The 26,639-nt window shown below is 38.5% G+C and overlaps 2 protein-coding genes across 4 annotated transcripts in view; one reads left to right on the top strand and one right to left on the bottom strand.

The window, feature by feature from the left end:
* COL4A3 (collagen type IV alpha 3 chain) overlaps positions 1–7,411 on the bottom strand; it is a 63,481-nt gene extending 56,070 nt beyond the window's left edge. For both annotated transcript variants that reach the window (XR_013954728.1, XM_080603969.1), the window contains exon 1: positions 7,275–7,411. Coding sequence is in view for 1 of the 2 variants with exons in the window: in XM_080603969.1 (XP_080460095.1) it covers positions 7,275–7,385 (111 nt within the window). In the remaining variant the exon portion in view is untranslated. The remainder of the gene's footprint in view (positions 1–7,274) is intronic.
* Positions 7,412–7,503: 92 nt separating this feature from the next.
* The window catches only part of COL4A4 (collagen type IV alpha 4 chain), a 66,993-nt gene continuing 47,857 nt past the window's right edge, over positions 7,504–26,639 (top strand). The window contains exons 1-6 of one of the 2 annotated variants that reach the window (XM_080603972.1): positions 7,504–7,639; positions 11,280–11,463; positions 13,930–13,969; positions 15,844–15,921; positions 24,419–24,509; positions 25,426–25,470. In XM_080603972.1, coding sequence (XP_080460098.1) covers positions 13,965–13,969; positions 15,844–15,921; positions 24,419–24,509; positions 25,426–25,470 — 219 coding nt within the window. In that variant the 5' untranslated portion in view covers positions 7,504–7,639; positions 11,280–11,463; positions 13,930–13,964. Of the gene's footprint in view, positions 7,640–11,279; positions 11,464–13,929; positions 13,970–15,843; positions 15,922–24,418; positions 24,554–25,425; positions 25,471–26,639 lie in introns of both variants that reach the window. The other variant, XM_080603971.1, reaches the window with a different exon arrangement.

Below are 26,639 nucleotides of genomic sequence, written 5' to 3'. Positions count from 1 at the left end.
AAGTTGGGACCCATAAGGATCATCGAGTCCAACTCCTGGCACCACACAGGTCTACCCCAAAATTCAAGCCATGTAACTAAGAGCACAGTCTAAACGCTTCTTAAACTCTGACAGGCTTGGTGCTGTGACTACGTCCCAGAGGAGCCTGTCCCAGTGTACGACCACCCCCTCAGTGAAGAACCATTTCCTGATGTCTAGCCTGAACCTCCCCTGCCACAGCTTGACACCATTCCCTCAGGTCCTATCGCTGGTCACTAAAGACAATAGATCGGCGCCTGCCCCTCCACTCCCCCTCAAGGGAAGCTGTAGGCTGCAATGAGGTCTCCCCTCAGCCTCCTCCCTTCCAGGCTGAACAGGCCCAGTGACCTCAGCCGCTCCTCGTACATCATCCCCTCTAGGCTGTTCATCATCTTTGTATCCCATGAAAAAAGTTCCTAGTGTGGAAAAAGTTATATAAAGAAAATATTTTTTTCTGAGTCTAAGATGCACTTGCATTAGGATACTTAGCTAGACAAGCACAGTTAGTAATTCTACCTAGACGCAGTTAGTAAATACGTGACCTCGGCGGCATTTTCCTCTTGTTGCACAACCGCAGGTCACTATGCAGCGTACAAGGTACTGGAGAATGAAGCTCCCTCACTCCAAAACATTGCTATCATAACAAAATACCACTCTCACAATCGCAATCTGTATACTAAAAGTTTTTCATGCATTCTAAGCATCAAACATGAATTCATTAAAATTATCAAAGACTATGAAGAACTTTGTGTTTTTTTAGTGATTGCTGGACCAGTACAACAAAACCAAATTATTAAGCCTTCAATAAGTATAGACAACATAGAGCAGAAATAGGAGATGATGAGACAAAGGAAAATATGTCAGTTCCCAAACCCTGAAACATTGTGTAGTCACTTGTGAACTGGAAGGCAGCCAGACATTCCTACCTTAGAAGACTCCTGTTAACAGCAACGAATGCTATCAGAATTCACAGCATTTTGCCTATCAGACGAATACCTTGCACCTGACACAAATTATTTCATTTTTACTTTCCATTACCAAGAAACACACCTGCAATTTTAACTAATAAATAACTCAGTCAATGTCTTATGCAGGGAGAACTGATCTCGGAGGCTGTGGAAGACAACTGTAATGCTCTAGCCACGGCTGTTGTTGAATAAGCTCCATTAAACACGTGTAATGGGAACCTTGCTCAGGGAATAGCTACTGAATCACTACCCCTCCCTGGTAACATGGCCCTTATATTACCGGATATGTGCTGCTTTCAGCATGAGGCATGGAAGAGAAGTTCTAAGCACTTATGATCTCTGGAAAAAATCTTCAGAACCTTTCACAGCAGCAGCATTTTGTGTCTAATTAACAAATCCACAATTTGTGATCAATGTGAACATACAACATATGCCTATCTGTGTTTGATAAGAACTTCCTTGCTTTCTGTCCTTAATTTAAAGCCTAGAGTTATTTTGAAAAGGATTGTTTTTAATGTAATAGGAAGATGTATTTATAATTGCATTTGCAAATCAACCAAAAATCAATGGTAAATGACTGATATGGACAAATGGGAGAAGCTGCTGTAGATGAACAGTTAGACAGCCTTCTACTATGTCACAGGTACATGGGTACAGAAACTGTTTTCACTTCATAAATTTAAACAGTTTTGAAATCCTGATCAGTTTTTAAAGTGAAAAAATATTGCATAAGAACTTCGCTTAATGACAATTTTGTTGTTAGTTAAGTCTCTTCATTAGTAGTATTCACATTTGTTACAAGAAACAAACCAACAACAAAAACCTGACACAGAACAGTGCAAAACTGAAACAAAATTCTTGTAAAACTTCTGGTATGTCTCGCAGCCTCTGTTCAAATGAGGTATATTATGCACTTGAAAAAAAAAAAAAAGACTTAAAACACTCTGCAATTCTCCTTCTGTACTACATGTAACTGAACAGCATATCCTCTTTTGCTGTGAACGAACCCAGCTGCGTGCAAGTTCCAAGAAGCTCCCATAGCATCGCTGTTTATACTGTGGTGATGAAAGCATACCGCTCTGCCATCTTCCTCATAAGCTCCACGTCCAACTTCCACAGTGCCAGCCGCATTCTTGTCCAGGCAGATACAGTGCAATTAATTGCATGGCGCTACTCCCTTCTCCTCTCCAGCTCACCGATGGTAAAGAATTAGGGAGTGTGAGAACAGTAGGGCTTAGCAATCTTCATTGTGCCTGCACGTTGTCATCCTTATGTTTGGATAAAACAAGTAAAATGTTGTCATTTAGAAAAAAAACACCCCTGAGTTTTCCCCAACTGAAATTTGTGAGCTCAGTGACAACCGCCTTGGCCTGTGTTGTAGAAGCTGCCTAAAATTACTGTGTCTACGTAACTAAACCTGGCACGTTGTGGGCAGTTTTGGAAAACAATCAGTCGAAATTCAATTGAATCTGTTATTTTTTAAGATACAGAATTATGCCCTCTTTAAGCAGAGAGAATGATGGCTTGCTTTCTTCTGCTGGAACCCTGGAATTTTTGATGCAGTGACCACTGCCCTACTTTACAAGCAATCTCACTGGGGTGGAAGATACTGTGATGAGGGCTATCAGAAACTGGACCTAAATGTTCACAATACATTCAAACTGGTTCAATCTCCAAAGACAGTCCCATAAACACTATCTCTGTGTTTTCTTTTTTCTTTTTTTTTTTTCTCCTGACCTTGAACAGGACATTGGGACAACACAAATAAATATTCTTCCTATCCACGGGGAAAAAAAAGATTAGGCAATTCAGGCCACAGAATTTTTTGTGTAGCAAACTTAAGGGTGTTTAAGCAGCTTATTCATCCGTGCTCTTCCTTCCTAAGAGGAAGGCATCTTAAAAGAGCAACATAATAGCACAGAACACACATAATTTAACTAGTGAATTTTTGCCATCCTACCATAATATGATTAGCATTATATCACACCATTTCTTCCCAACTGTTGAGTGTGGGAATGGTATTCATTATAACTGTTGTCTCCTCAGGCCTGTATATTCGTATATTCATAAAATTCCTGGTGTGTTTCTTCTGTTAAGTGGTGCAAATAGAAATGAAAGCAACAGTAGCTTGCTCAGAGAAAGCTTACTGCACATGCTTTGGTTTTTGCTTTTTGGAAAGGCTTTACGATTTTACAGATTTAAAAAAAAGAAAAGCAAAACAACAACAAAAAAGGTTGCTTTTTCTTGCAGCTTCCTCTACAAATGGGAAAATGCAGCTTCAAGTCCCAATTACAAAGCCTTCACTGAACCAGGCCAAATGGAAAACCTGTAAACCTGTGAGACTTGTACCCTATCACAAAACTTCTACGTTAAAAAACAAGACAAAGAATGAAAATAAAACTAGAAATAGACTGTGTGACAAAACAGAACTTCAGCGTGCAAGAGAGACTGAGACTGTGAACAGTTAAGAAAAAAGCCTTTTTGTATTTCACTGTCCTCCTAAGCTTCTGTAACTCATGCCAGCATACTGAGCCTTCTAATATTACTGTGTTAGGCAGCGGGGTGAGAATGTGACAGTAAAATAGATGACCGGACATCCCATACTAGTTGCACTTAATAGCAAAGTATTTTGTTTCAAAGACATGTTATGATAAACCAGCTCTAGGTACTGCAGAAGAGAGTGCTTGCACAGATCTCAAAATAAAATGGTGTTATTTCTATATGAAATGCAAAGCGATTAAGAAAGAACCAGTGTCTGCCTGCCTACTTTGATCATTTTAATATTATTCAGTCAGCAATATAACTTGAATTATATAGTTTTGGCTAAAAATATATTTACTTTGCAGATTTGTTAGAAAAAAACAACACATTAAGTGTTAACAGTTCAGTTTTCACAGGCATTTTATGAAGATCGCCTAAGGAGGTTCATCTTGTTTCAGCTGTATGCTGTGGCCTGCAGCTCTAAACAGAGCACTTAACTTTTCTGGGCCACCAGAGCAAGCTTCCATGCAGTGTAAGGGAGCTGAACTCCATCAATCGTGTGGTGCACCAACATTAGGGCAATTCTACCAATTCATAGTAACTCTGATCATGGCTCAGTGGGAAAAACATTCTTCTGCAGTGCTCTGACATTGGCCTGTTTATGGAAATGATGGCTGCAACTAATTGCTGAGGCAATCAGGATCAGAACAATCTTGTATAAACTGGGGTCAATTATCAGAGTAACACCCCCACTGACTTCAGACTTGGGATCGTATTAACCAAATCAAAGAGAGCACTTCACAAAGAATTTCTTCTAACACGCTCAGTGAACTCTTTTGCATATTCAGGTGCATGTTGTCCCTTCTCAGTTGCCTCATGGGACAGAGCCTGGGTGTTTCCAAGGGCCGGCAGAGAAGGCCCATTCTCACTGTGCCACTAATTTGTCCCTCCAACATTTTGATTCCTAGTTCCACAAAGCCAGTCAGCCTGCATTCCATTCTTACAAGACCTGGAGGTGCTCATGGCTGAGCTAGAACACTGTGCTGTTCCCTTCCAGAGCCATGTGCTATGATCTATGGAACAGCAATATGGTTTGTATATAATTAGGGAAAAATATCAGTATTGCATAAAGAAGGGACTAGCTTACAAGTATTTGCCTGTGAATTTTAAAATTCATGACAAAAAATAAAAAAATAAAAATTAATTGTGGAAAGTAAACACTTGCATCTAGTCACAGCCAGTAAACATAAGCGAGAAAGAGGATGGAAAAAAAGATCTTATCTAGTTTTGTAGTCACTGTTTTTGTATTTTTTGTATTTTATCTCCCCTCCTTTGCCATGATGAAAAATGCAGAGTAATGATTGATGCAAATACAGGATACAGAGTATTTGACTTTATCCCGTGAGCTAACACAATATTGTAGTTGTATTACAATGAAAATTCAGCACTAGCAGTAATGTGAGGCAATGGACAACTAACTTGCAATTAAGTAATCTCGCCCAAGTAGAAGCCTTCTTTTATCCTGAACACGTCAACATGATGCTACCGTAAAAGTGATCAATGCTACTAAGGAGCAGTTACCGATAAACTGACCTATGTCTTTTTCTTATTGGTGTTATTTGAAACAACAAATTTCAGGAAGCTTTTTTAGGTTCATGTTTAACTTCAAGACATACATCACTGTAAACCAGAAAAGAAAAGCATGGATGATATTAAAGTCATGACACTCTCAGGAGAATTGGCTTGTATGTGCATATGAAGATAATACCAGCTCCAGATGCTGTTAAAGTAAATGAAAAGGAAAGCAATTTTTTTTTTTTCTGAGAGGGAAAAAAATATGAGGAATGAGAAAGGCTTCATTCCCTGAGGGGAAAAAAAAAATAAAATTATTTTGTATTATTCTAAGGTATTTAAATGAACAGTGGAAAAATCCAAGGGATTATAACATCAATATTTGGAGTGAAGGAATACATCAAGCAAGCTGAAAAGCCTTTGACATGGGAAGATGCTACTTCTGCTGAGTTTTCAGAAGATGTGATTAGAGCATGCCAGTGGCCAGGAATGCAGATAATAATACTCCCTAGCATGTGCCAGAAAGTTCAGGCTCCTAAGGACAGGGAAGTCACGACGGTGAAGGGCTGTGAGGACCAAAACTTGCTGTATCAACAGCAGCAGGCAAAAATTAATAGTTTCATTTCTTGTCTTTTGGAATAAACTACTTATTAAGTGATTAAGAAACAAATCGAAAACTTTTCTATATTGAAACATCTTCTAACTTATTCATATAGCTGGTCAAATATCAATTAATTTTCATATGAAAATGTAGCGTGATTTTAAAACATAAATAATGACTATTTCCTTGCAATGGACAGTCCAGCTAAGATGCACTGACTTATTCAGTCAATTATTATAATGAATCACTTCATGCCAGTTAACATTAACCACTAATTAGGACGTCAAATTAAGCTTTTGGTTTTAAAGTTCCAATTTCCTCCATCATCTAGGAAAACATTCTTAGATTTTTTTCTTTAGAATATACCAGAAGAGCAGAAACTGACATCTGAATCTTAAACTGACCTCAGTTATCTGTTGTAAATCTAGTTTAAACTAATCTCAGACAACATTTGAAATCTGAACTTTCAGAGAACCACTGAATCACTACCTTGTATTCAAGCTTTGTTTAAACAGCAAGATTTCAGTAGAAATCTCGTAGAAGTGCAGACACTTCTCACTGTCCTATATCCTGTCTTTAAGACCTAAGCATAAACAAGGATCTAGTAATGACAACAATTTAGAAAACCGGTACCTTGGAACTTTGTGATTTACCCTTAGCAAAAAGGCTGCTAATGAAGTGAGGTACCTGAGTCTGCAAGACCGGCAAACACTCCAGGATCCTACCGAGCACGCTAGAAAGTGCTTTACTGGGACATATGTGGTCTCCTGTCAATACACCTCCTTCTCCCTTCCCTTGTAGTTAAAAAACCAACATGATGAGATCAACGTAGGCAGAACAGAAGCCTAGAGAAAGCATGTGTGCGCTGGGGAAGGCGTTCCCGGTGCACAGCCCGTGCTTGCGAACAGCCATCCAGAAGCGCACACTGTGATGTCTGCGTCCTAGGAGCAAGGAGGGCGATGAGGATGCCCGCAGAGGAGGAGGAATGGAATTAAGAACAACCTGGCAGAAGAGGGAGACAGGACTTACTACAGGTTATTCGTGTGGCTTTCTACGCAGAGCCTGAAACAACTTTGCAGAAAATTAGTAATTTACTGGAATGGCAAACAGGTCTGGTCCCTCTGTTCTACTTAAGAACCAGGAGGTGCTTTAACTCATTCATAAATAAAGCAGTTAGATTTTTATTAAACGACTAAACGTTACTGCAGGTTAGTCACAGAGTGCCAGGAAAGAACATGATGGGTGAGGTGCTTGGTCTGTTTCTGGACACAGAACTAGCAAACGTAAGAGGTGCAGTATTTTACAAGACACATTATTATTAATTAGTTTGTTTCAGACAATCTGTACAGCAGAAGCAGCATTTGGCTCCGTTTAACAGCGGCAAAGTAGACGGTCAGTTTCCTCATAACGGTGACCGGCGAGGTGCTTTAACAGGCTGCGAAGCAACCGCACACGAGGAGAAATTAACACCTTGCTGCCGCGGGAGGAACACAACCGGGGGGAGGACGGCGCGCACCCGGCCCTGACGGGGCGGCGGCACCTGAGGGCGCGGCGCGGCTGGGGCAGGCGAGGCCTGAGGCGCGGCCCCGCTCCCTCCTCACGGCTCCGAGCGCGCTCCCGTCCCCCGCACTCACCTCAGCCGCCGCGGCGCGGCCCGGCCGGAGCAGGGCGAGCAGTACCAGCAGTACCAGCAGCAGCAGGGGCAGAAGCGGCAGCAGGCGGCCGGGACAGCCCCCGGCGGCCATCCCCGCGCTGCCTGCGGAGCTCGGCTCGGGCCGCTCCGACTGTGGCCCCCGGGGCTGCCGTCTCGCACCCTCCACAGCGCTCCCGGCCCTTCGGGGTGGGGACAGGGGACAGGGCTGGCCGGGGCGGGGCCACCCCTCTTCTCCCACACCCCCACACGCCCCGCGTCCCCTGCCTGGGGCACCGCCGTCTGTCCGTCCGTCCGTCGGGCACGGGGTAGGCGAGGAGCCGGGGGCTCTCCCACCTGGGAGCTGAGGTGAGCGGAGGGGGCAGCCCCGCGCCGTGCTGGGACCGGGATGGGGACCCGGCCGGAGAGGGGTCGGGGGAGCAGCTCTGAGGTGCGCGGGTGTGGCGGGACCGGGACCTGGCGCCTGTGCTCGGCTTTTAGCGGGGGTTCGGTAATGAGGCGGCGGAGACCAGGTGGCTAATTACACACTGCTGGCCGCTGCAGCGCTGTCAACCCCCGGGAAGCGTTTCTGCCCGGGCTTTTCACACAACTTTGAGTAATAGGGAGGTTTTCCGAATGGAAGCGTGATTTGTGAAGTGTTGGCAGTATGTAAAGTTTATCGCATCTGTATTACCGGCAGAAGTAACATCTCACCAAAATGACTGCTGGGCAGACTTTGGAGGTACGTTGGCCAGGCCAGCCCCACTTTATTTGTAGTGTTCCGAAGTGCTGTACGGGACATCCTGTGTTAGGGGTTTTGGTGAGCATTACAAGCGATACAGGAAAAGCCTAACTGTACAACAATATAATATATGTACCTGAATTTAGTCAGGATTACTCATGAGATAGAAATCTAAAGTCTTTCATGAGCATAAAGCTAACCACAGAGCTTTGTAAAACAGCCGCTCATACAGGCGTGAGAGTGGAAGAGCTGGGTCTCCATTCAGTACAGTGCGCTGTCAACCCCCTCTGAAATCTGCTGTGAAAGCGAGTTAGTAGAGGCTACTTTTCCCCACAGCAAAAACACGTCTCTGGAAGAGCAGAGTATCATATTCAGTGCCAAAGATCTTGTACATCATTACAGACATGATCGTCTTTACTCTAAAATCCCAAATATCGATTGATGAGAGCAAGCTGGCAGGTACAGAAAGAAAAGGAAAAAAAAAATCCCTGTTTTTCAAGCCAGATTGATGGTGACCATGTAGAGAAAATGATACCTCAGGGAGAAAATCACTAAATCCATCCATTTGCGAGATCCCTAAACCAATCGACTGTAGCAGTGCTATGATTCTTATGCACGAATACTACAATAAGGACGAAAATGTGGCCTACAGTTTATAAGCCATAGGCATCTGTACATTGTAAGCACCTAAATCCATCACTGAAATTTAACATTAGATGAACTGGTGTTAGACAGAAGGTAGCAGAGTGCCACACAAAAGTGAAAACAGAAGGCGTGAGGTTCTCTGGGACAACAGGGTCAGTGGAAGAGAATGGTCAGAAATGGTGAAAGTTCAGACGCAGGATGAATGGTATAACTCTCACTGAGTAAACAAGAAGATACTTAACGGGGGCTTTTGAATACAATGCCAAAGAAATACTGGAAGAAACAGAAGAAATAAGGAAAAACACTATGAGGAGAAAAGAATATATGCAGAGGACCTAGTGAATGAAATACTGCTATAATACAAAGCTATTAAGTCAGTTTTCAAATGATGAAAACCCATGTGGCAATTTCCAAAAAATAAATCAACAAGTCTAAAAGCAAAGATGGGAAAATACTGACAAGGGAGATGTGGTCTTACTTCATCAGAGTCCCCAGGTATGAAATGGTCTTCCTTCACGGTTGTAGTCTAGAGACTAAACACTAGGTTATGTTAAAGCGCGAGCTTTCTCTGCACTTTGAGTATTAGGTAAGTATTCTGTGGCAGTAACTTTTGTGATTACTTCAAAATGTAAAATATGAGATCAGATGGCTATATCTGCCTAAATAACACTTTATAATCCTTATATTCTTGCACTGGCTGCTAAACACTTTGAACTATATGAAGCTTGTTCAGAAAATGATGGGTTTTAGGTGGGCATGATGAAAAAGCCAACAGAGTTAAGTCTTCCACTCATGCTTTAAGTATGATTTCAAACTATGTCAATGGGTTGGATCAAAATGGAATATAATTTGAAAATTAAAGCTTCTGTGCTAATACAAAGCAAGCATACCAAATTGAATTTCTTCATCATTTTCAGAAGTTGTCTGGATAATGAAATAATGACATGGATAGCAGGCAACAAGAACAAATTTCCGTGAAGTCTAGCACTTTATGACTGGCTTGAAATTTCCATTTGAGGCAGTCCCTCCCTGTTGTATTTTAATGCCTCACAGTCTTGCTTATATTAGTAATGTAAAAAAATCAGTGAGGTATCAAAGTATTTGTGCATCCTTCCTTCCTTGCTTCTTTCCATACAGATGAAAAACTGGGGCACAGAAAGAGGCTAAGAATTTGGCAGATGAAGGGAGTACTGTACAGTATATGTAGAGTGTGATCTTGCAGCATGGACTGGTTGCCCGTAGGCTCTTCATTCATTAGTCAGTGTGTGGTAGTTTACAGAGTCTCTTCTTCATACCGTGGGATATGGATATACTGTGCATACACATAGGAGTCAATATTATTCACAAATTAGTTCTAGTTAGCAAGCCGTGACAGTAAATTACAGAAAGCAAGACAGTAACGTTTCCGGAACTGCACATTCATTTGTTTTACAAAGAAAATATAGCTGTTTGTTGAACAGCTGAAAGAGAGCAGCTGGTTTGCTCCAGGTTCGTGTCCTTGCTCCCTTCTCAGTAGCTGATCGCTTTTGCTTACTCAGGGGACTTCTCCAAAGGAAGTGAATGCCTGGCTGTTTACTCTAGGCAGTGTTCAGTCTCCTCAAAATTAACCTCCCCAGATTTGGAAGACTACAGCATGGAAAAATAAAAGGTTATAAAAACTTGTGCTATCCTAGGAAAAGCCAAGCCTCTAAGCCTTCACTTTGAGATAACCTCTGTGAATCCTTTGCCAGAGGTACCTTATTCTAAAGGATTTCAGCTTTTGTCTTATTTGGGGTATGTGGAAGTCTGCACAGGACTTGGCCACTTCTCTAGATCTGTGGAGCTTGAGCTTACAAAAAAGTTGGTGCAGCACATTTTCACATAAATCTGCATGTATTCTGCTGGACCCAAGTCAGAGGTCACAGATGCATGGTATAGTTAATGTATGCATGCAAACTGTTACCTGTCTGGGATTGCAGAGCCCTCTGGTCAGTCCTGCACATAGAGCTTCCAGCTTCCTAAATCCTGGCAAAACTTGTGGAAAAAATGGCCTAAAAATAAAGTTAAAAAATCTAGGTAATGTTTGCTATGAGTGTTGTCTATCCATGCATGTGAATATAACTCTTGACCTGAAACTGTATAATGCTTATGCTGCACTCAGAGTAGTCCTCCTTTGCTCAGACGCACGTACAGATGCCTACACACCAATCCAACTCAGTTTGCAGAAGATACTGCTAACTCTGGTCTTGATATTAATATCTAGACTATATATATATATAGTAAGTTCATTAGGTCCTTACAGTAGAAAGGTGTCATCTTTTTTTAATGCTCTTAGCAAAAACAGTAGGTATGATAGCTTTTTAAGAAATAATTACGTAAGATGCTCTTTGTTCATTATTTCAAGCAGTGGGTGAAGACTAATCTTTTCTAGAGTAAAATCTTGTACTCTTCTCACGTTACCTGTAATTTGATATATAGCCCTCTCGAAATAATTGTATAGATGATAAAAATGCTGCTTAATAGGGGTAATAGTGCCGCTATAAAGCTGTGCAGTGTGATATATTTCAATTGTTGACACATTTTGGTTTTCCAATAATTATTCTTGTAAAATTGTACCTCAGATATATATTTTAATATAAACAGGTTCAGAGGGGAAAAGAACAACAGAATGGAATGGTGTCTGTAAACCATCCACAAACAGAAGGAAACAGAAGACCTGCTGTTTTATTTAAAAAATAAAAAAAAAAAGTGCAGATCATCAATCAATGTGAATGGCATTACCAAAGGATTCGTTTGAACGGATTAAGTGGTTTATCAGAGCTGCCTGGTGAGTTTTACAGATAACTAAAATTTTTAACTAGAGTCACTGAGATAGATTCTTAGCTATCAATTAAACAGTAATCACCAGTTAAATGATCTGCAGTCTGTCTTAAATTTTATAAGCATATAAGATAGTTTATATGATTTCTATTTGTCTGTAAGTTCATACCATTGAAACTTAGGGTACTACAACATTTAAACAGTAGAGAACAGGAACTATAATTCTGAGTCTGTTTTAACAGAAAAGATGTTCTTACACCTACATTCTAGTGATGAGCACATTTGTAGAAGTAAAAGGAATGACTAATCCAAACCTGAATGCCTGTCCCAGAATAATTTTGCAGATGAGGGAGAAATATTAAAAGGTATGAAGAAAACTTTTAGAAACTATGATGGGAATACTTGCTAGTACTAGCTGTGGCAGGAGTTCTTTCTGGAGGAAAATGATCCTAAGGAGAAGATGAGGGTCAATGTGACCAGGAATGTTCAATGAGCAATGTGTGAGATAAACAATTCCATTTCTATAATACCTTCCATAGAAAGTCAATGCAAACCCAAATATTCGCAAATTCATAATAAACCCAAGTAACTGGTATGCCACACTGGTTCTTTTAAACTCATTTGTCACACAAATATCTCATTCTTTCTATTTTGGATGGTATTTCTGTCTTTATTATACCACCTGCACATGTGGTTTAAAAAAAGCCCACCGAACCAGTTCATCTCAAGAGTATTTCCTATATTTCCTATGGTCTCTGCCAGCTAGATTTAATGCTGCCAGTAAGTCTTTTGTATGTAAGGTCATTAGAAATAACGCACATCACCAAGCCCAGGAATTTCTGTCATACCCTCTCTTCCCTTATTGTGTTGTGTGATTTCATGTACTAGATGAAACACTTAGATATAGGGCATCTTCACTGTCTTTCAAATAAACCCTGCCATACTGAAAGACAGTGCTTTAAGGAGCTTTAATCTTTCTTAGAGCTCAGGTCTTCAGAGGCCCATGTCAGGGGACTAACTAGAGGCAGTGATAGTGAATCTTGTGAGAATGAAGCCTAACAGCAGAGAAAAGTTTTGAACTGCAGAGTTCTTTAGGTACAAAAAAAGGGCTGTGTAATAATGTTGGTATGTATAAATATATTCCAAATCTGATTAAATTCCAGTAGACTTTCTCTCAGCTGTGCGTGGAGAGCAGTGTTATGCAAAACTCTACTGTTTACTTCTGTATAGCTGATCATAGGACAACCTCACCTTGTTTAACCAATCATTTATTTCACTTTTAGCAAGAAATATGAGTTTGTCTTCAGTCACCAGTAATCATTTTCATGAACATTTAATTCCCATAAAATCTGCACACTTGAAAAACAGTAGCAGGCAATTTAAGTTTAAAAAGTGTGTAGAGTAAATGTGCATAAATAGCTAAAATACATTATATTTGTCAGCATTCAGTTTGTCAGTATGTATCAGTGCATACAGAGGTTTTATAATTTGCAGTCTGATTCTGTGAACAATTATAGCCTGAAACAATAAGCTTGGGTTTGCCGGCACAGTTGTCAATGCTGCAAAGGGTTGGTCGTATGAATAACATAAAGAAAAAATAAAGTCGGGTTGAACTAAATAGGGCTTTGGGAGATTTACTAAATTTGCAGGGTTGAAGCATTTTGTTACAGGCTTTACTGTAGCCTGTAGACTAATACACAGTATAGCCTGTACGTTACAGCTGTATCTAATGTATCTTTCCATGTAAAGAGTGGGCACCTACTTATTTGTCATTAATAGTAATGTTAATATTAATCATTAATAATAATGATTATTTCTTGTATTGCTGCAGAAATTTTGGCCTACCTTATCTTTCTTTCTTTTTTTTTTCTTTTAAAAAATTTATTTATTTATTAATTCATTTAGAAGTCAGAAAAGGCATGACTGCGACTTCATAATCCACCACTTGCAGTGGTTGGGATGGAGCTGGGCTTCCCCAGCAGCTGCTCTGGAAACATGCAGCTATTTTGAGTGCACTTCTGCTCCCTGCCTTCTTTCTCTCTTGCTGTGCTTCTGAGAAAAAGAAAACAGTACCAGTTAACTCATTTGGGGGCAGATGGCAAATCACCCCCATCTCTGCTCCATCTTCACCCATGGTGTCTGTGGAAGTGTAGAAGTCTGTCTGGAATGCTTTCTCTCTGGCTGTTCCTAATTGTGGGACTGGAAATAGGTTATCAGGAGGAAAAAGAACTTTTACATATTCTTGTACATCCCTATCTGTTTGTACTCAGGATCACAAATCCAAAAAGATAAAATTATATAGCATGTGCTGACCATTTTTTGATGATACATATCTCTTATATCCTTTAAGTAAGTAATCACCTCAAACAGGACTTAATCATGTGTCTACACTTCTTCTTAGAGGCTACATGTTTGTGAAGGTTGAATATTGGAAGTTTAGTTTTAAATGAGTTTTCTCCTTCTTTTAAATCAGGTGGCTGCTGATTGTTTTTTCAGCACAAGAAATTGATGGGGTAAGTGACAATATTTACTTTTGACAGTTGATAAATAGGATGGTATAGTTCAAACAAAGAATAGGATATACACCAAAATAACCTGTGGGAAAACTGTGATGTTTCTTTTAGTATTTCTTACAGTTCTTACTTTCTTCTATGTTCCTGTTGCTCAGCTTGACTATTTTGTAATTTTCTCCTTTGGATTCTTCTAGATTATAACTTTGGCATCTTTAGACTCTTCTGGAAACCTGCCTTTAAAAAATCACTCTCGTGCACTGTATCTTTCCCCATGAAATCCCTTCAGTGTCTCTCCATTATATATATTATGCTTATTCTAGCTTTCAAGCCCTTTTCTATATGTTGAAACTGGCCTCTCTGTACATTCCCACCTTCTTGAAGTCAAAATTTTCATATAAAATTTTCATGTAGTCTCAGTATCTACTTTGCTTTTCTCTCTGTACTGTCCTCTGTATTGATCTCATGTTTGCAGTGCCCTCAGCGAAACATCTTTTGAGTCCATGCTCTTTGTTTCTTTCAAATATATGTGAAAAGCTTTTATGTTTTTTTCCTGTCACCCCTTTTTAGTTGACATATTGAAGTATTTTTTTAAATAAATGTGTTTTATTAGAACAAAAGGAAACAGCTTATGTGTTATTAGAAAGTTGCATTCCATTCACATTCCAGTAGAGTCAAGTTTTTAATAACTAGGTGAGAGTCTAGTGTGAAATAGATTGGGAATTTCATGGGAAGTCCAGTATGGGAAAGAGAAGCAGTCTATGAGAGAGACTATCATACCCTCTATCTAGTTCTAAGGCTTGGGAGCACCAGATATTCTAAAAATATTGTAGATAGAAAGTACAGAAATTTTCTTCCTTATCTCATATTTGTCAGTGCTTTCTCCTTGAAAAACTGAAGTATGAACCTATTGTGTTCTGTTGATTATTAAAATGAATAACAAAACATTTTGACCTTGATATAAATGAAATCTATACTAAGCAAATATTTTCATGTTATCACTGTTTACTTGTTTACCTAAACTGCTTTTAAATCTCCACTCTGATCATTTACACACTTAATTTTAGTGAAAAATTGTGACCTAATGGACGTTCTAACCACATAAGTGAGTTTATAATTGAAGAGTTAGAAACTGTTTATGAAGTGTTAGAAATGATCAGATGTGGATCACATGCTTCTGGTACCAATGTCCCTCAGAGGCCCTGACTTTGCCCAGTGACTTCCAAAATGTAGGAGAAGCTTGGCATGCAAGAACAGCTTTTGAGGCTCTAGCAGTGTTTTGTGGTGCCAGTCCATACCACAAACAGGCAAGTTGTGTCAGTGCTGTGTTTGCTATGGTCCTCAGCTAAGCAGTCCGGACACACCCTGGCTGTGCTGGAAGTGCATTTCTTGAGACCTCACCAGCTTGAAAGTGTGGGCATCATTCCCATAAAATACTGAATCTCCTGCAAAATCAAAACCATCCTTGCTTTTCTGCATCAAGTTGAAAATCTACGCTGTATTCTGACATTTGATGCTATGCCAAGTTCCTTCCTCAGCAGGGAATTGCCCTGTGGGTATGCAACAGTAGCCAAATCTTTTGCCTTAAAAATCATCTAATTCAACAGTATGTGTACAAATCAAAAACTTTAGTGCATATCTTAGTTAAATAGGAATAAATAATATATTATTAATTTTGGTAACATTTTAACAGAGAATTCACATTTGTTGTTCAGTTTTTCAATACTGGATAAGTTTGCTTAAACAGCAATTTCTTCCTATTGTACCCTTTCAGAAAAAAACGAGAATTTAACAATAATAATAATAGTGCCATGCCATATGATAAACTGTTTGCTGTCTATTGTGTGTTATTAAATTCATAACCTGTCAATTTTTAGGGAGGATACGCATATATTGACCCATGTGGGGGACAGGATTGTTCAGTTTGTCGGTGCTTTCCAGAAAAAGGATCAAGAGTAAGTGATAAGCAGAACTACTGATAATTGCTGTTGCAAATACTGTTCATTTTGTGCACATTGCTATTCTTTAAAATAAGTATGGCTTGTGAGCATAAACAAGTCTGAATACAGCAAGCTAGCATAATTCTGTCGCTGGTATGAAGTACACCTATCATTGAAGGAAGTTAAGATTGTGAGCAGGTTTGCTTGTAAATTAGGTTTCTAATAATGCTGGTGCCATTTTTTTGGTAAGTATTCTTTGAGATCAATTTGGAAGTTAGACAAAGCCTAATCATATAATATATTAAGTTTAGAAATCTATGCTTGTTTTCTCCTAAGAAGTTATTTAAAAGAGAATGTCTATGCCATTTACTACTTTCGTGGGAGCTTAGGTGTTTCTTGTTCCCTGATGACCAAACAACTGAAAAATTGTCAGTGATTGAAACAATTTTCTTTCAAAGCACTAATGTTAAAGTTTTGGGCTTAAAACATAAAGTTTTAGGCATAGTGGATCAGTTTTTGGAAGAGCTGCATGCCCTGTTTATTTCTGTACAACCTGAGTGGCCACAAAAGCAAGGCACACCTTTCCCTTCCTGTGCTTCTGCAGTCATCAGCATGCTTTGCTGTGTCATGATCACTGCCCTGGTGTCCTTGGATCCTATCCTAATCCTCCAGGATTATGTCTATACAAGATTCCCCCATACTGTAGGATTTTCATAATAGGGGCCTAGGATGTGTCTATCTCTGTAACACTGTTAACAAATTGGCATCCCAGGAAGAGTATTTTGACTAGCAGCATTGCAGTGTCTCACGGTGCTACAGAATAGACTGATTTGGATACGAAAAATGTTATATGAAGTACCATTTAAAAACAACTGAGTGTGAAACAAGAGGAAAAAGAAAGGATGATGAAATTTCCCCCTGAATCTGGTTCTCTCTCAGTAGTCTGGAAGTTCTGAATTACATGCCTGTAATCAGTCAGTAATCAATACTCACTGCAGTCAGTAAGGTTCTTTCTTCAGCTGTCATCCCCTCCACAGGTAAACCGAACCATGACTCATGGATTTGCAATTAGTTTTCTAAATACTTACAAGGTCTAGACCTAAGTGCCTAACAGAAGCGTAGTATGAAAATAAACATTTCAAAATAAATTAAATTATCATTATGCTAATGTAAATTGAGAATTTACCCTTCTCTGAAACAGCTCTGAAATACATATGCACGCTGACAAGTACAATCTCTCCAATGCAACAGGAATTTATATGCCATGCAATTATTACTAGTCATCAATACACAAGGAGTTAAAGTTCTTAACAGCCATTGTATTAAATACAGTTTAAATAAACATCATTCAGATAGATTGTTGCAAATGTTTTCTAATGTATGGTGTTGAATTATTCTATATAGTATTACTTAATCTTTTTTAAGCCTGCAATCCTGTTGATTCTCTGCTGTGTTCTGCCTTTACACTCTGACACACTAATTTTGCTTTCCTAGCTTTTGTGGAGACTACTTATTACAAAACAAAACACTTACTTATCTTGTTGTTAGCTTCCTAGAATGCAAAACATCAAGCTTTATCTTCTTTCCAGTCTGAATTCTGCTCCCAGGCTGGTTCATCAGAGGTTTGCATCTTCCTCAATCTGGTCTTCAAAGTGCAAGAAATAGATGAACATTGAAAGACTGGAATTCTACAGTATCAAAGCGTAAAATTTCAGAAGTGTGCAGTTTATTAAATAAAACTCCTTTGTAAAGGAGTGGAGGTATGAGCAACAGTGTACATTTTGTTGCTTAGTGCTTCATTTTTTTCCTTTTCTGCTATTTAGAATAGGCTAGATGTCAAAAATAAGGATGAGCTAGCCCCCTCAGCAAACATCTGCTGAAGGCACAAAAAGACTAGAAAATTCATGTACTTTCTGGGCAAAAGGCAATGGGACAGTAATCCCATCCAGACCAGCTGGAAAGCCAGACTTAGAGCAACCAGCTATGTTCAAGCAACTGCAATATGGGGCGCTTTTGCAAAGACTGAAAGAGAAAGGCAGCATCTGAGTGAGCTACAACAGTGTATGTAATTGAATTACATTGGTATATGTAGCCCATGCCAACTTTTTTTCCCGTTGTTTATTTTTGCATTCTTTTGCCATGGGGATTCAGATGTATGGCATTCTCTTCATTATCTTCTGTTGAACATGGTAGTCTAAGACTTATCCTTAGAGGAGGAGCACCTCTCCTATGAAGAAAGGCTGAGAGAGCTGGGGATGTTCAGTAAGTGTTCTTCATGATTTTTGGTGCCAGCCCTGATCAACTGAGACTTTCTTTTGCCTCTTCTCTCCCAGTCAAGATGCATAGACTTTAAGGAGGCAGTAGCAGTCCATGTAATTAGAGGCAAACAGCCTCTAATTGGTTTAGTTTATCTTCTTCTTTATTCTTTTTCATTATTCATTTCATTAATCCATATGATATGTCAAAGAGATAGTGAAATCTTTCCTCCATTTTCCCCTCTTTCTCTAAGATGGGAAGTTATACCCGTAATAATTTTTGAAGTGTTCAATCAGAGGCCTAAAAAATGCTGGCTGCTCTAACAGTATTTAACAGATAATTAAAAAAATGTTTGCAGTTAGCACTGACCGATTGTAAACCTGTCCTGTGCCGACCCCGGAGTTTGATCCCATTCAATTCCTTTGGCTTTGTTTATAGAGTTAAGTAGATTTAGAAAGCAAGCGTCTATTCATGACCCAACCTGATCAAGCTTCTATGAGATCATGTGAAATGCCTGGAGCAAAGTGAATAACAAGTATAACTCAGCAAGACCAATGTTCGTTCTTTTGCAAATGAAGCGAGTGGCCTATATTCATACTAGTGAGGAGATAACAGCAAAGAGGTATCTAAGAGGGACGTCTTGCATATGAGGTGTAAGGAGTAAGCATTTGTGAGGGATACTAAATGAGTTGGACAGTGGGACACTAATGGTGAAATTTAACGCTGTGGTAGGTCTGTCTTCTGGTATTGCTGTTCTCATCACATCTTTCCAATAAATCCTGTGGGTTATCATGTCTCCCTAGTGGGTTCTGTGGGTTAACCGAGTCCAATTTACAGCACAGTGTAAAGATTTACTGAGAAACATGAAATTGTCATTTTTTGTGCCTAAGAAACATTATTAAACCACACTTTTTTGCCTGCCAGTATGGTGTTGAAATACTGAACATAAATAACACAAACGAATTGCAGTCTGTGACATTCACATGGAATATCCAGCACTTGTAAAATATGCAAAATCCATGTATTTGATCTCAAAATGCATGTGCTTAGCTGAATCCTTTATCAGAGATACATACTAGCATTTGCAAAAACCCAGATCTGTTCCACTTTTTGCCTTGTACTTGTTGATCATTTTTCTCAGTATGTTAGCTAAAATACAATTTAATTTCTTTAAAATATAAGACTCCTGACATAAGTTACACATTTCTGTAGCATTTCTGTTGTATTTCACTTAAATTAGCTGAGAACCATAGAACAACAGACCTAGAGAAAGGAGGTCCCCAGACCTATATCTGAAGCAGACTTTTTTTTTTTTTAATAGCTGAGCAGAGCAGAAAGCGGTTCTCTGGTTTCAGAAATTAGGATTTGAACTGACAGAGAATGGAATCTACTTACCAGAATGTGGAATAAGAACAGGAGCACTCTGTTCTCCTCACTGTAAGGTCTCTTTGAGACTGTTCTTCATACACAGTGTCCAACAACAGCATCTGTAAATTAGCAATTTTCATATTAGATATGTTTCCAAATTTTTCAAGAGTTTTGAATTTAATAAGTTATCTCTTCTTTTGTCCTTGAATATTTTCTTTCCTTAGTAATTTTGGTTCTCCTGTCCCACCATACTATTAATAGTGTTTTTCTTAGTTGCTTCAGATTGGTAACCTTTTCCACATTGGGCAACAGAATTTGAGGGATTACAAAACTCTGCAAAATCATTCTTCTTCATAGATTTGAATCAACCAACTATCACCAATCAGTGACTTGTTTCAATAAAATGGATCATAAAATCAAAGAATTATTTGAGTAAAAAGGGACTTAAGGACCATCTAGTTCCAACTCCCCTGCCATGGACAGAGATATCTTCCAGTAGATCAGATTGCTCAAAGCCCCAGGCAACCTGGACTTGAACACTTCAAGAGATGGAATCAGAGCAAAAGTTTATTTTATTTTATTAGCTCATCTGATGTTAGTCATTTGTGGTCCAAGACACTCTATTTGCAGCTCTCTGCTTTCAACCATTGTCTTTCTTAGAGTGTCTGTGCTAAGATCGTTCTGGTTCAGTCTTTGTGTCTTTGACACAATAGTGACACCCGCTGGCTTATTGGATGCCTCTTCTTTTCATGGTTGTTCAGTGTTAAAAACAAAACAAAACAAATTGTGAAAAATGTTTTCAGCTCTTCACTGTGATTTGTTGTGATTCACTAAAATACCGTGGTTAAGCTGCATCATCAGGTACTATGTTCTCTAGCATATTGTATCATTACAAAATATGCTAAAAGAGCACAGAATTTCCTAGTAGGTTGTAGCACAATCTAGATGCTGAGACAAGTCAAACATTAAGGGTTACTATTGCATTTAATCAGCTCAAAATCTGACTATAAAAAGAAGTTACCTAATACTTAAAAGGCGCTATGTGATCTGTTGTTTCAGAACAAATTGACAATAAAGTACATCCCATATATTTGTTTGACCCTCAAAGAAAAAATTGCTCTAATAATGAAAAGAGGGAGGATTTAAAGTCACTTAGTCATGTATTTTCCCATCTGTATCTCATCTCGATAATGTTAATATTTAGAAGGTTGATTCTGAAGCCTTGACTTCGAGTGGAAAAGGGTTTGGTCCCAGTCCTACACAGTTACAGTGGAGGAGTGGAAACCTCCCAGAATGGACACACCTACAAGTCCTGGAAGCTGTGGCTTGGCTGTGTAAAAGACCTGTTCTTCCAAAAGGGGAGAGGACAAGAGTGGAGCTTAGAGTAGCAGCAGATACTTCCACCTCACAAAGCAAATTACAAAAGAAAACATATGTCTGCAAATGCCTTTGTGCGCACTCTCTGTCGCCTCCAGACTACTCTTACTTCCCTCCCTTTCTCCATCCTGCCACTGGTAAAATGAAAAAGACTGGTTACATGCCAGAGTCTAGTGTAGAATGAAAAGGAGCACTATAGTATTAGCCTACAGTCTGATTCTGTGCAGTTGCTGAGAAGTTTTGCTTTTGTTTATGAGAATAGAAGGTAAATCCATTTCCCGTATCATTGATTCATCCACATAGCATGTAACATGGGTACTATTCTAATTGAAGGCAATAACTGGACTTCTTTTAACTTTATTGATAAAGAGAAGTGAAACATAGAATTCACTCTGATAGCTTGAACTGTTGTTTGTTTGCTTTTCCAGTGAAGACTCCTCTAAAATGTCTGATTTTCATGCAGATAGTGCTCAGGGCAATCTAAAAATCAGGTGCTCTTCAGTGTCTCAGGCTACCAAAAAAAAGTAATTCCAAATAATCCTGGCCATTGTTTTTTCTACACAGTATTAAATGCTTTGCTGCATGATTGTGAAATATTTTGAGTCTTAGTCACAGGAAGCGTACTTAATTTTAAAAGATATGGTCTTGTTTTGTCAAAAGTCAGTTTCTTACTGCAGGTCAAGTCCAGGACATGCTAAAATGACAGACCATAGTCTTGAGATGGGCAGTTCCTGAGCTAGACAATTAACAAGGCAGTGAGGATCTAAATGAATTTATTGGCATCAGATGGCAGAGAAGACATAATATTCTGTCCATTTTAACTGAGCTAATTTGTCATTTCCACATGAGCATGACTACCTTCATCCTCTTTATTTGTACAGCTGTCCTGAGACTGTAATGCTGTGGTAGTCACATTGGATGGGCACAGATAATAGATGTGATAATAGATGTTATGACATGGTATCAGTTTGGTCTTAACAAAGCTCCCAGTCATTATCAGTCTTTGAGTTGAAAGAAAGAGAGACAATCCACCAGCTTCACATGGCATGCTAAAGTTGTATCAGCTGTCAAACCTATTGTGGATTCTGGATTCAGTGGCTGTGTTTTATGACTTCACTACCTCCTGCTGAAGACATAAACCATGGAGTCAATTAAATTCATAGCTTAGCAACTAGAGAAGGCATTTTTGTCAGCCTAAAGGACCATACATCCTGGAAGTGTTTATTGCTTATGATGGCTAATTACCATCATAAGGTTTCTCACCTTTTCTCTGAGTACTCTGAAAATCATGTTTCTTCAGCTGTCCAAAGGATATATGATTATCTTGATTATCTGAAAAATTTCTCAACTATTGGCTGCAGAGTGTACACATTAATTAAAAATATTAAAGTTGCTGCAGAAATACGTTGTCAACAAAATTCATTGTTAGCACCAAGGCATTGGAACATTAATGAGAAATACCTTGTCCTTTTTTTTTTTCCTGATGATGAACGTTATATCTTGCATGGTAAAAGCTAGTTCAGTATACTAAGAAAAAGTCTTGATTCCAGTAGAGTGAATGGTTCAAATAACTGTATTTACTATTTTATTAGTCTCATTCATTTTATTTTTCTAATACTCAGAATTGTGCTATAATTAAAATGGTTGTCCAGTCTTTTTTATCAGTATTAAGAGTCTGTCATAGCTGCTTTAAAAGGTACTTCAATGAATAAATTCAGTTTTAGAACAGAGGATGTGCAAGGCACTGCTAACAGACTGTCTGCAATTGCCCATACAAGCAAATATTCAGATAATACCCAGAGTCCTTACTGTCCATTCATTGTTAACAAAAATGTAGAATCAGCAGATTTTAATACTTGTAGCTCTTAAATTCCATAATATTTTATACTTCAAATTATGCTATCAAAAATTATAACAACTGTTGCTGAGGACGAAATGCTGATTCTGCCCTGGAATTTTTGCAAGTGACTTCATTGGAAACAAAATCACGGTTTAAGTGAGGGGTGCCAGTAATGACAAACGGAACACAAGGTATACAAGGATACTTTTTCAGGTAGTCCTCCACTATCCTTGTTGGACTTCTTTTCCTAGCCTCTGGACTAAATTCTTGTTCATAGTTTTAGTGCCCAGAGGTTTAGAGAAAAAAAATGGTTTAAGGCCCTGCTTGCAATTTGCGAGAAAAGATTTTGTTCAGACAGATTCAGTCTACACTCAGCAGAATGGAATTTGGTTCTATCACTTCAACATAATTTGATGCCTGGAGCTAACATACATGTCTACAGCCACCTTTGATCTCTGTCCTTTTGTTTTTCCTGAATCCATTCACAGAAATGAACGTATGGCTTGTTGTTTCTGTGAATGGAGATTGTACTGAAATATGCTTTACTGCCCTCAAGTGGTCTTAGAGCCATAGCCTTTTTTTTTTTTTTCTGGAAAGCATGGGGATCCATTTTGCTCTCTTTTTAAATAATGTGGTATAATTGATAGACTAACTCTTAAAAGAAAGCAAAACACTCTTAAAACAACTTATAGCAAGACCATTACGATGATATATAATGAAAAATATGAATAATGTTATGATAAAAATATGAATAACGAAGAGCGTTATGTAAGCTTTGTAGGGTGAAAGTGCAGACAGCTCATATGTGAAATGTTTGACTAGAAAGCTTATTTTACTTAGCACTGAGTCTGTGATTTAATAGTTGTTTAGCAGCACAGAACTAAAACCAAAACAACTCCATACCAACGCTGTAGACTAAGAAACCAAGTTGTTTTGTTATGGGGAGTGTTTTTACTTGAAAATATGGATTACCTTGGAAAACTTCATAGAAACCCATAGAGGTGATCTGTATGATACTGCAGGTACAGATATTGAATTTAGAGCTGTGTATAAATAAGTGACATTCTGCAGCCTCCTAAACATTTTTAACTCAATCTGTTCAAATTTATATTTTCTGTAAATACATTTGCTAATAACTATCATTTTGTCCTACAGGAAACTTCACACCTATTATATAAGGCGTTAAAATCTGAGAGTGATGATGGAAGATATGTGAGCTAGAAAAACTTAAGATAATGAGTATATAACATGGCTTGAAAGAGAGAGGGAACTCTCTTGATTTGTTCTAATGTCTACAAAGCCCTTTTGTCTAAAATGAGCCAACACTTCTCTGGTGGCAAAAATATGATGCTCAGTAGAGTCTTATTCTTGCAGAAGGAGTTACTTACATTGGTAGACCCAGGAGGACTTGCAATTTATCCCAGATATCTTGGAGAGGTGCTGCTGGAGACCTGATGAAGATGAAAAGAAATTATCACCTTGACCAAATTGTTAAATTTGAAACTTCTGTTCCTATAGCATCTAATGCATGTAACAGATCTGCTACCTGTACTGTAAGTTGTTTTGAATCATAACATTGTAAGCCTTGTTTTATCCATACAGTCATGTCCGAAATGCTGCATATTGTGAGGTTTACAGTATTACTCACTGGCTTATTTGGACTCTTTTCAGGGTCAGCCTGGTGAGTTGGGAGCTCAAGGTCCAATTGGATCCTTGGGATCTACAGGACCAGCCGGTCTGCCGGGGGAAAAAGGACAGAGAGGTGAGAATGGGCAGCCTGGGCCAGCTGGAGAAAAAGGTGATAAGGTAGGAAACACCACAGACAGCTCTTTTGGATGTATACAGTATATATTGTTAAATGCTAGCAAGTAAAACAGAACCTGAATGATTAGAAAGCATTTGCCAAACTCTCCTCTTGCTCACCCAAAATTCTCACTGAAATCAATTACAGCTTTCTTTGGAAAAAGTATTTCAGGGATTATTTTTCCCTTTGGATTGAGAATTTAGAATTCTCAGAAGAAAAAAATAAATGAAAAAGATTGAGTTTCTGATTAGTATATATCATGTCATCCTCCTTAACCTCAGAGGACTGGGGGAGGAATGTGGAGCTGGAGGGAGGAGCAAGGTGGTTTTAAAAGCACTGTACACTAAATATAATTTTACTGCCATTTACGGAGTATAAACTGCAGTTCAGGTCTATATCGTTCATAGCTGTGCAATCCCTGTACTTAGCTCTTGGTACTTTATATTAATTTTAATGGTCTAATTTCACATCTCAGTGGATGACTAAAATCACTAAGGCAAGTGTCTAACAGGTGAGATATAAGCCCTGTAAATAGAAATTGTGCTACAGGTATTATCAAAACAGGAGCAGGTCATGAAATTATGTACAGAATAATGTTGTAAGTGATAGTCAACTTTCACTTCTTTGTACATTTATAGTTGTTGGAGAAAGAACGAATATGAGAAATTGACATTTGTCCTGTTACATGAGTACCTATTGGCTAGTCTGATACTAAGCCTTTTGTCGGATATTTATTTCTGATAATAATTAAGGCTTTGATTCATATTTCAAACAAGCATTTCTTGTTTCTCACTATATAATATTTATTTATTTAGATCTTCTAAAGAGTTAATGACCTCAGCAACTTTGTTTTTTTCATGTCACCTGTTTTTAGGGCCCAACTGGAGTTCCAGGATTTCCTGGTCTAGATGGTGTTCCTGTACGTATTGAATGGATATTGCTTTATAAAATCACGGTTTCTATAAAGTCAAAGCAAGTCTTCTGATAGAATAATACACTTAATAAATTGTTTGGTTTTATATCCATACATTCTTATTGTACTACCTCAGAATTACATATGTTGCAAAAATGTTAAGTAGCCAGGATAACGTCAACTGTGTTTACTACTTATATCAAATTCCACAAAATCTCAGTGAGGTAAGTAAATCATTTTCATGGGGGAGAGGGGCAGTGAAGATAGAGACTAACCCAAGTCCACCCAGCATGTGTTAGGATTAAAAACAGTGAGTTTATTTTCTTAGGCTCTGTAATACGCTATAGCCTGCGTGCTGCATTATTTACATCTCTCTCTGAAAGTTATCTCAAATTGTGTATTGTTTTCTGTTCAAACTTTTTTTTTTCCCATAGTCCTTTGGCAGGGAAATAAATAAATAAATAAATCAAAAAATCAATCACTGAATTTTACCTGAATAGAGACTGAAGAAGTAAAGTGAGTCCTAAATATATAAGCGTTTGATGATACATTTTTCTGAATGTGGTTTTCAGTGTGGAAATGGTCTGGTAAAAGACAAATAGTATTTCTTAGATGTAGTATTTTGAAAAATGTTTATTATAACTAAATTCTTATTCTGTTATTGGTTTCATATGGATCAAACAAAGTTAAAATGTTGAATTTTGAAAGTGAAAACAAAACTAGAAACTGAGTGGGTGTCTTAGCATCTGCTTGTCAGCTGTCCAAACTTGACAATGGGACTATTACCAGAATGTCTGTATAATGTAGAGTTCATGGAGCCAAAATCTCCCAAGAAATGTGTAACTTTTTGATGAAAAATGTTAATCAGAAAAAATGTCCACAAATTGGGTTGAAGTGCCTTAAAGGTAAGAAGGAAGTAAAATTGGCAGGAACATTTCAGGCAACTGGCCAGGATACTTTCCTGATTATTTTTCAGAACCAAAAAATACTCACTGCTTTTATTGCCTACCATCTAACTTGAAGTAGAACTAAACTTTATCTTTACATTGGTTAAGTCTTGCTATGCTGGAAAATTACTTCCTCAATTCTGGAATATACAGTCATTCTCTGTGATTACTTTATGCTTGAGTTAAGCTGTGTCTTCTTTTTCATCATTTTATCCTATCAATTAAAAA

Source organism: Anser brachyrhynchus (assembly GCF_964034855.1).
Source record: "Anser brachyrhynchus genome assembly, chromosome: 9".
Classification (NCBI taxonomy): domain Eukaryota; kingdom Metazoa; phylum Chordata; class Aves; order Anseriformes; family Anatidae; genus Anser; species Anser brachyrhynchus.
This window is presented reverse-complemented; position numbering and strand designations above follow the sequence as displayed.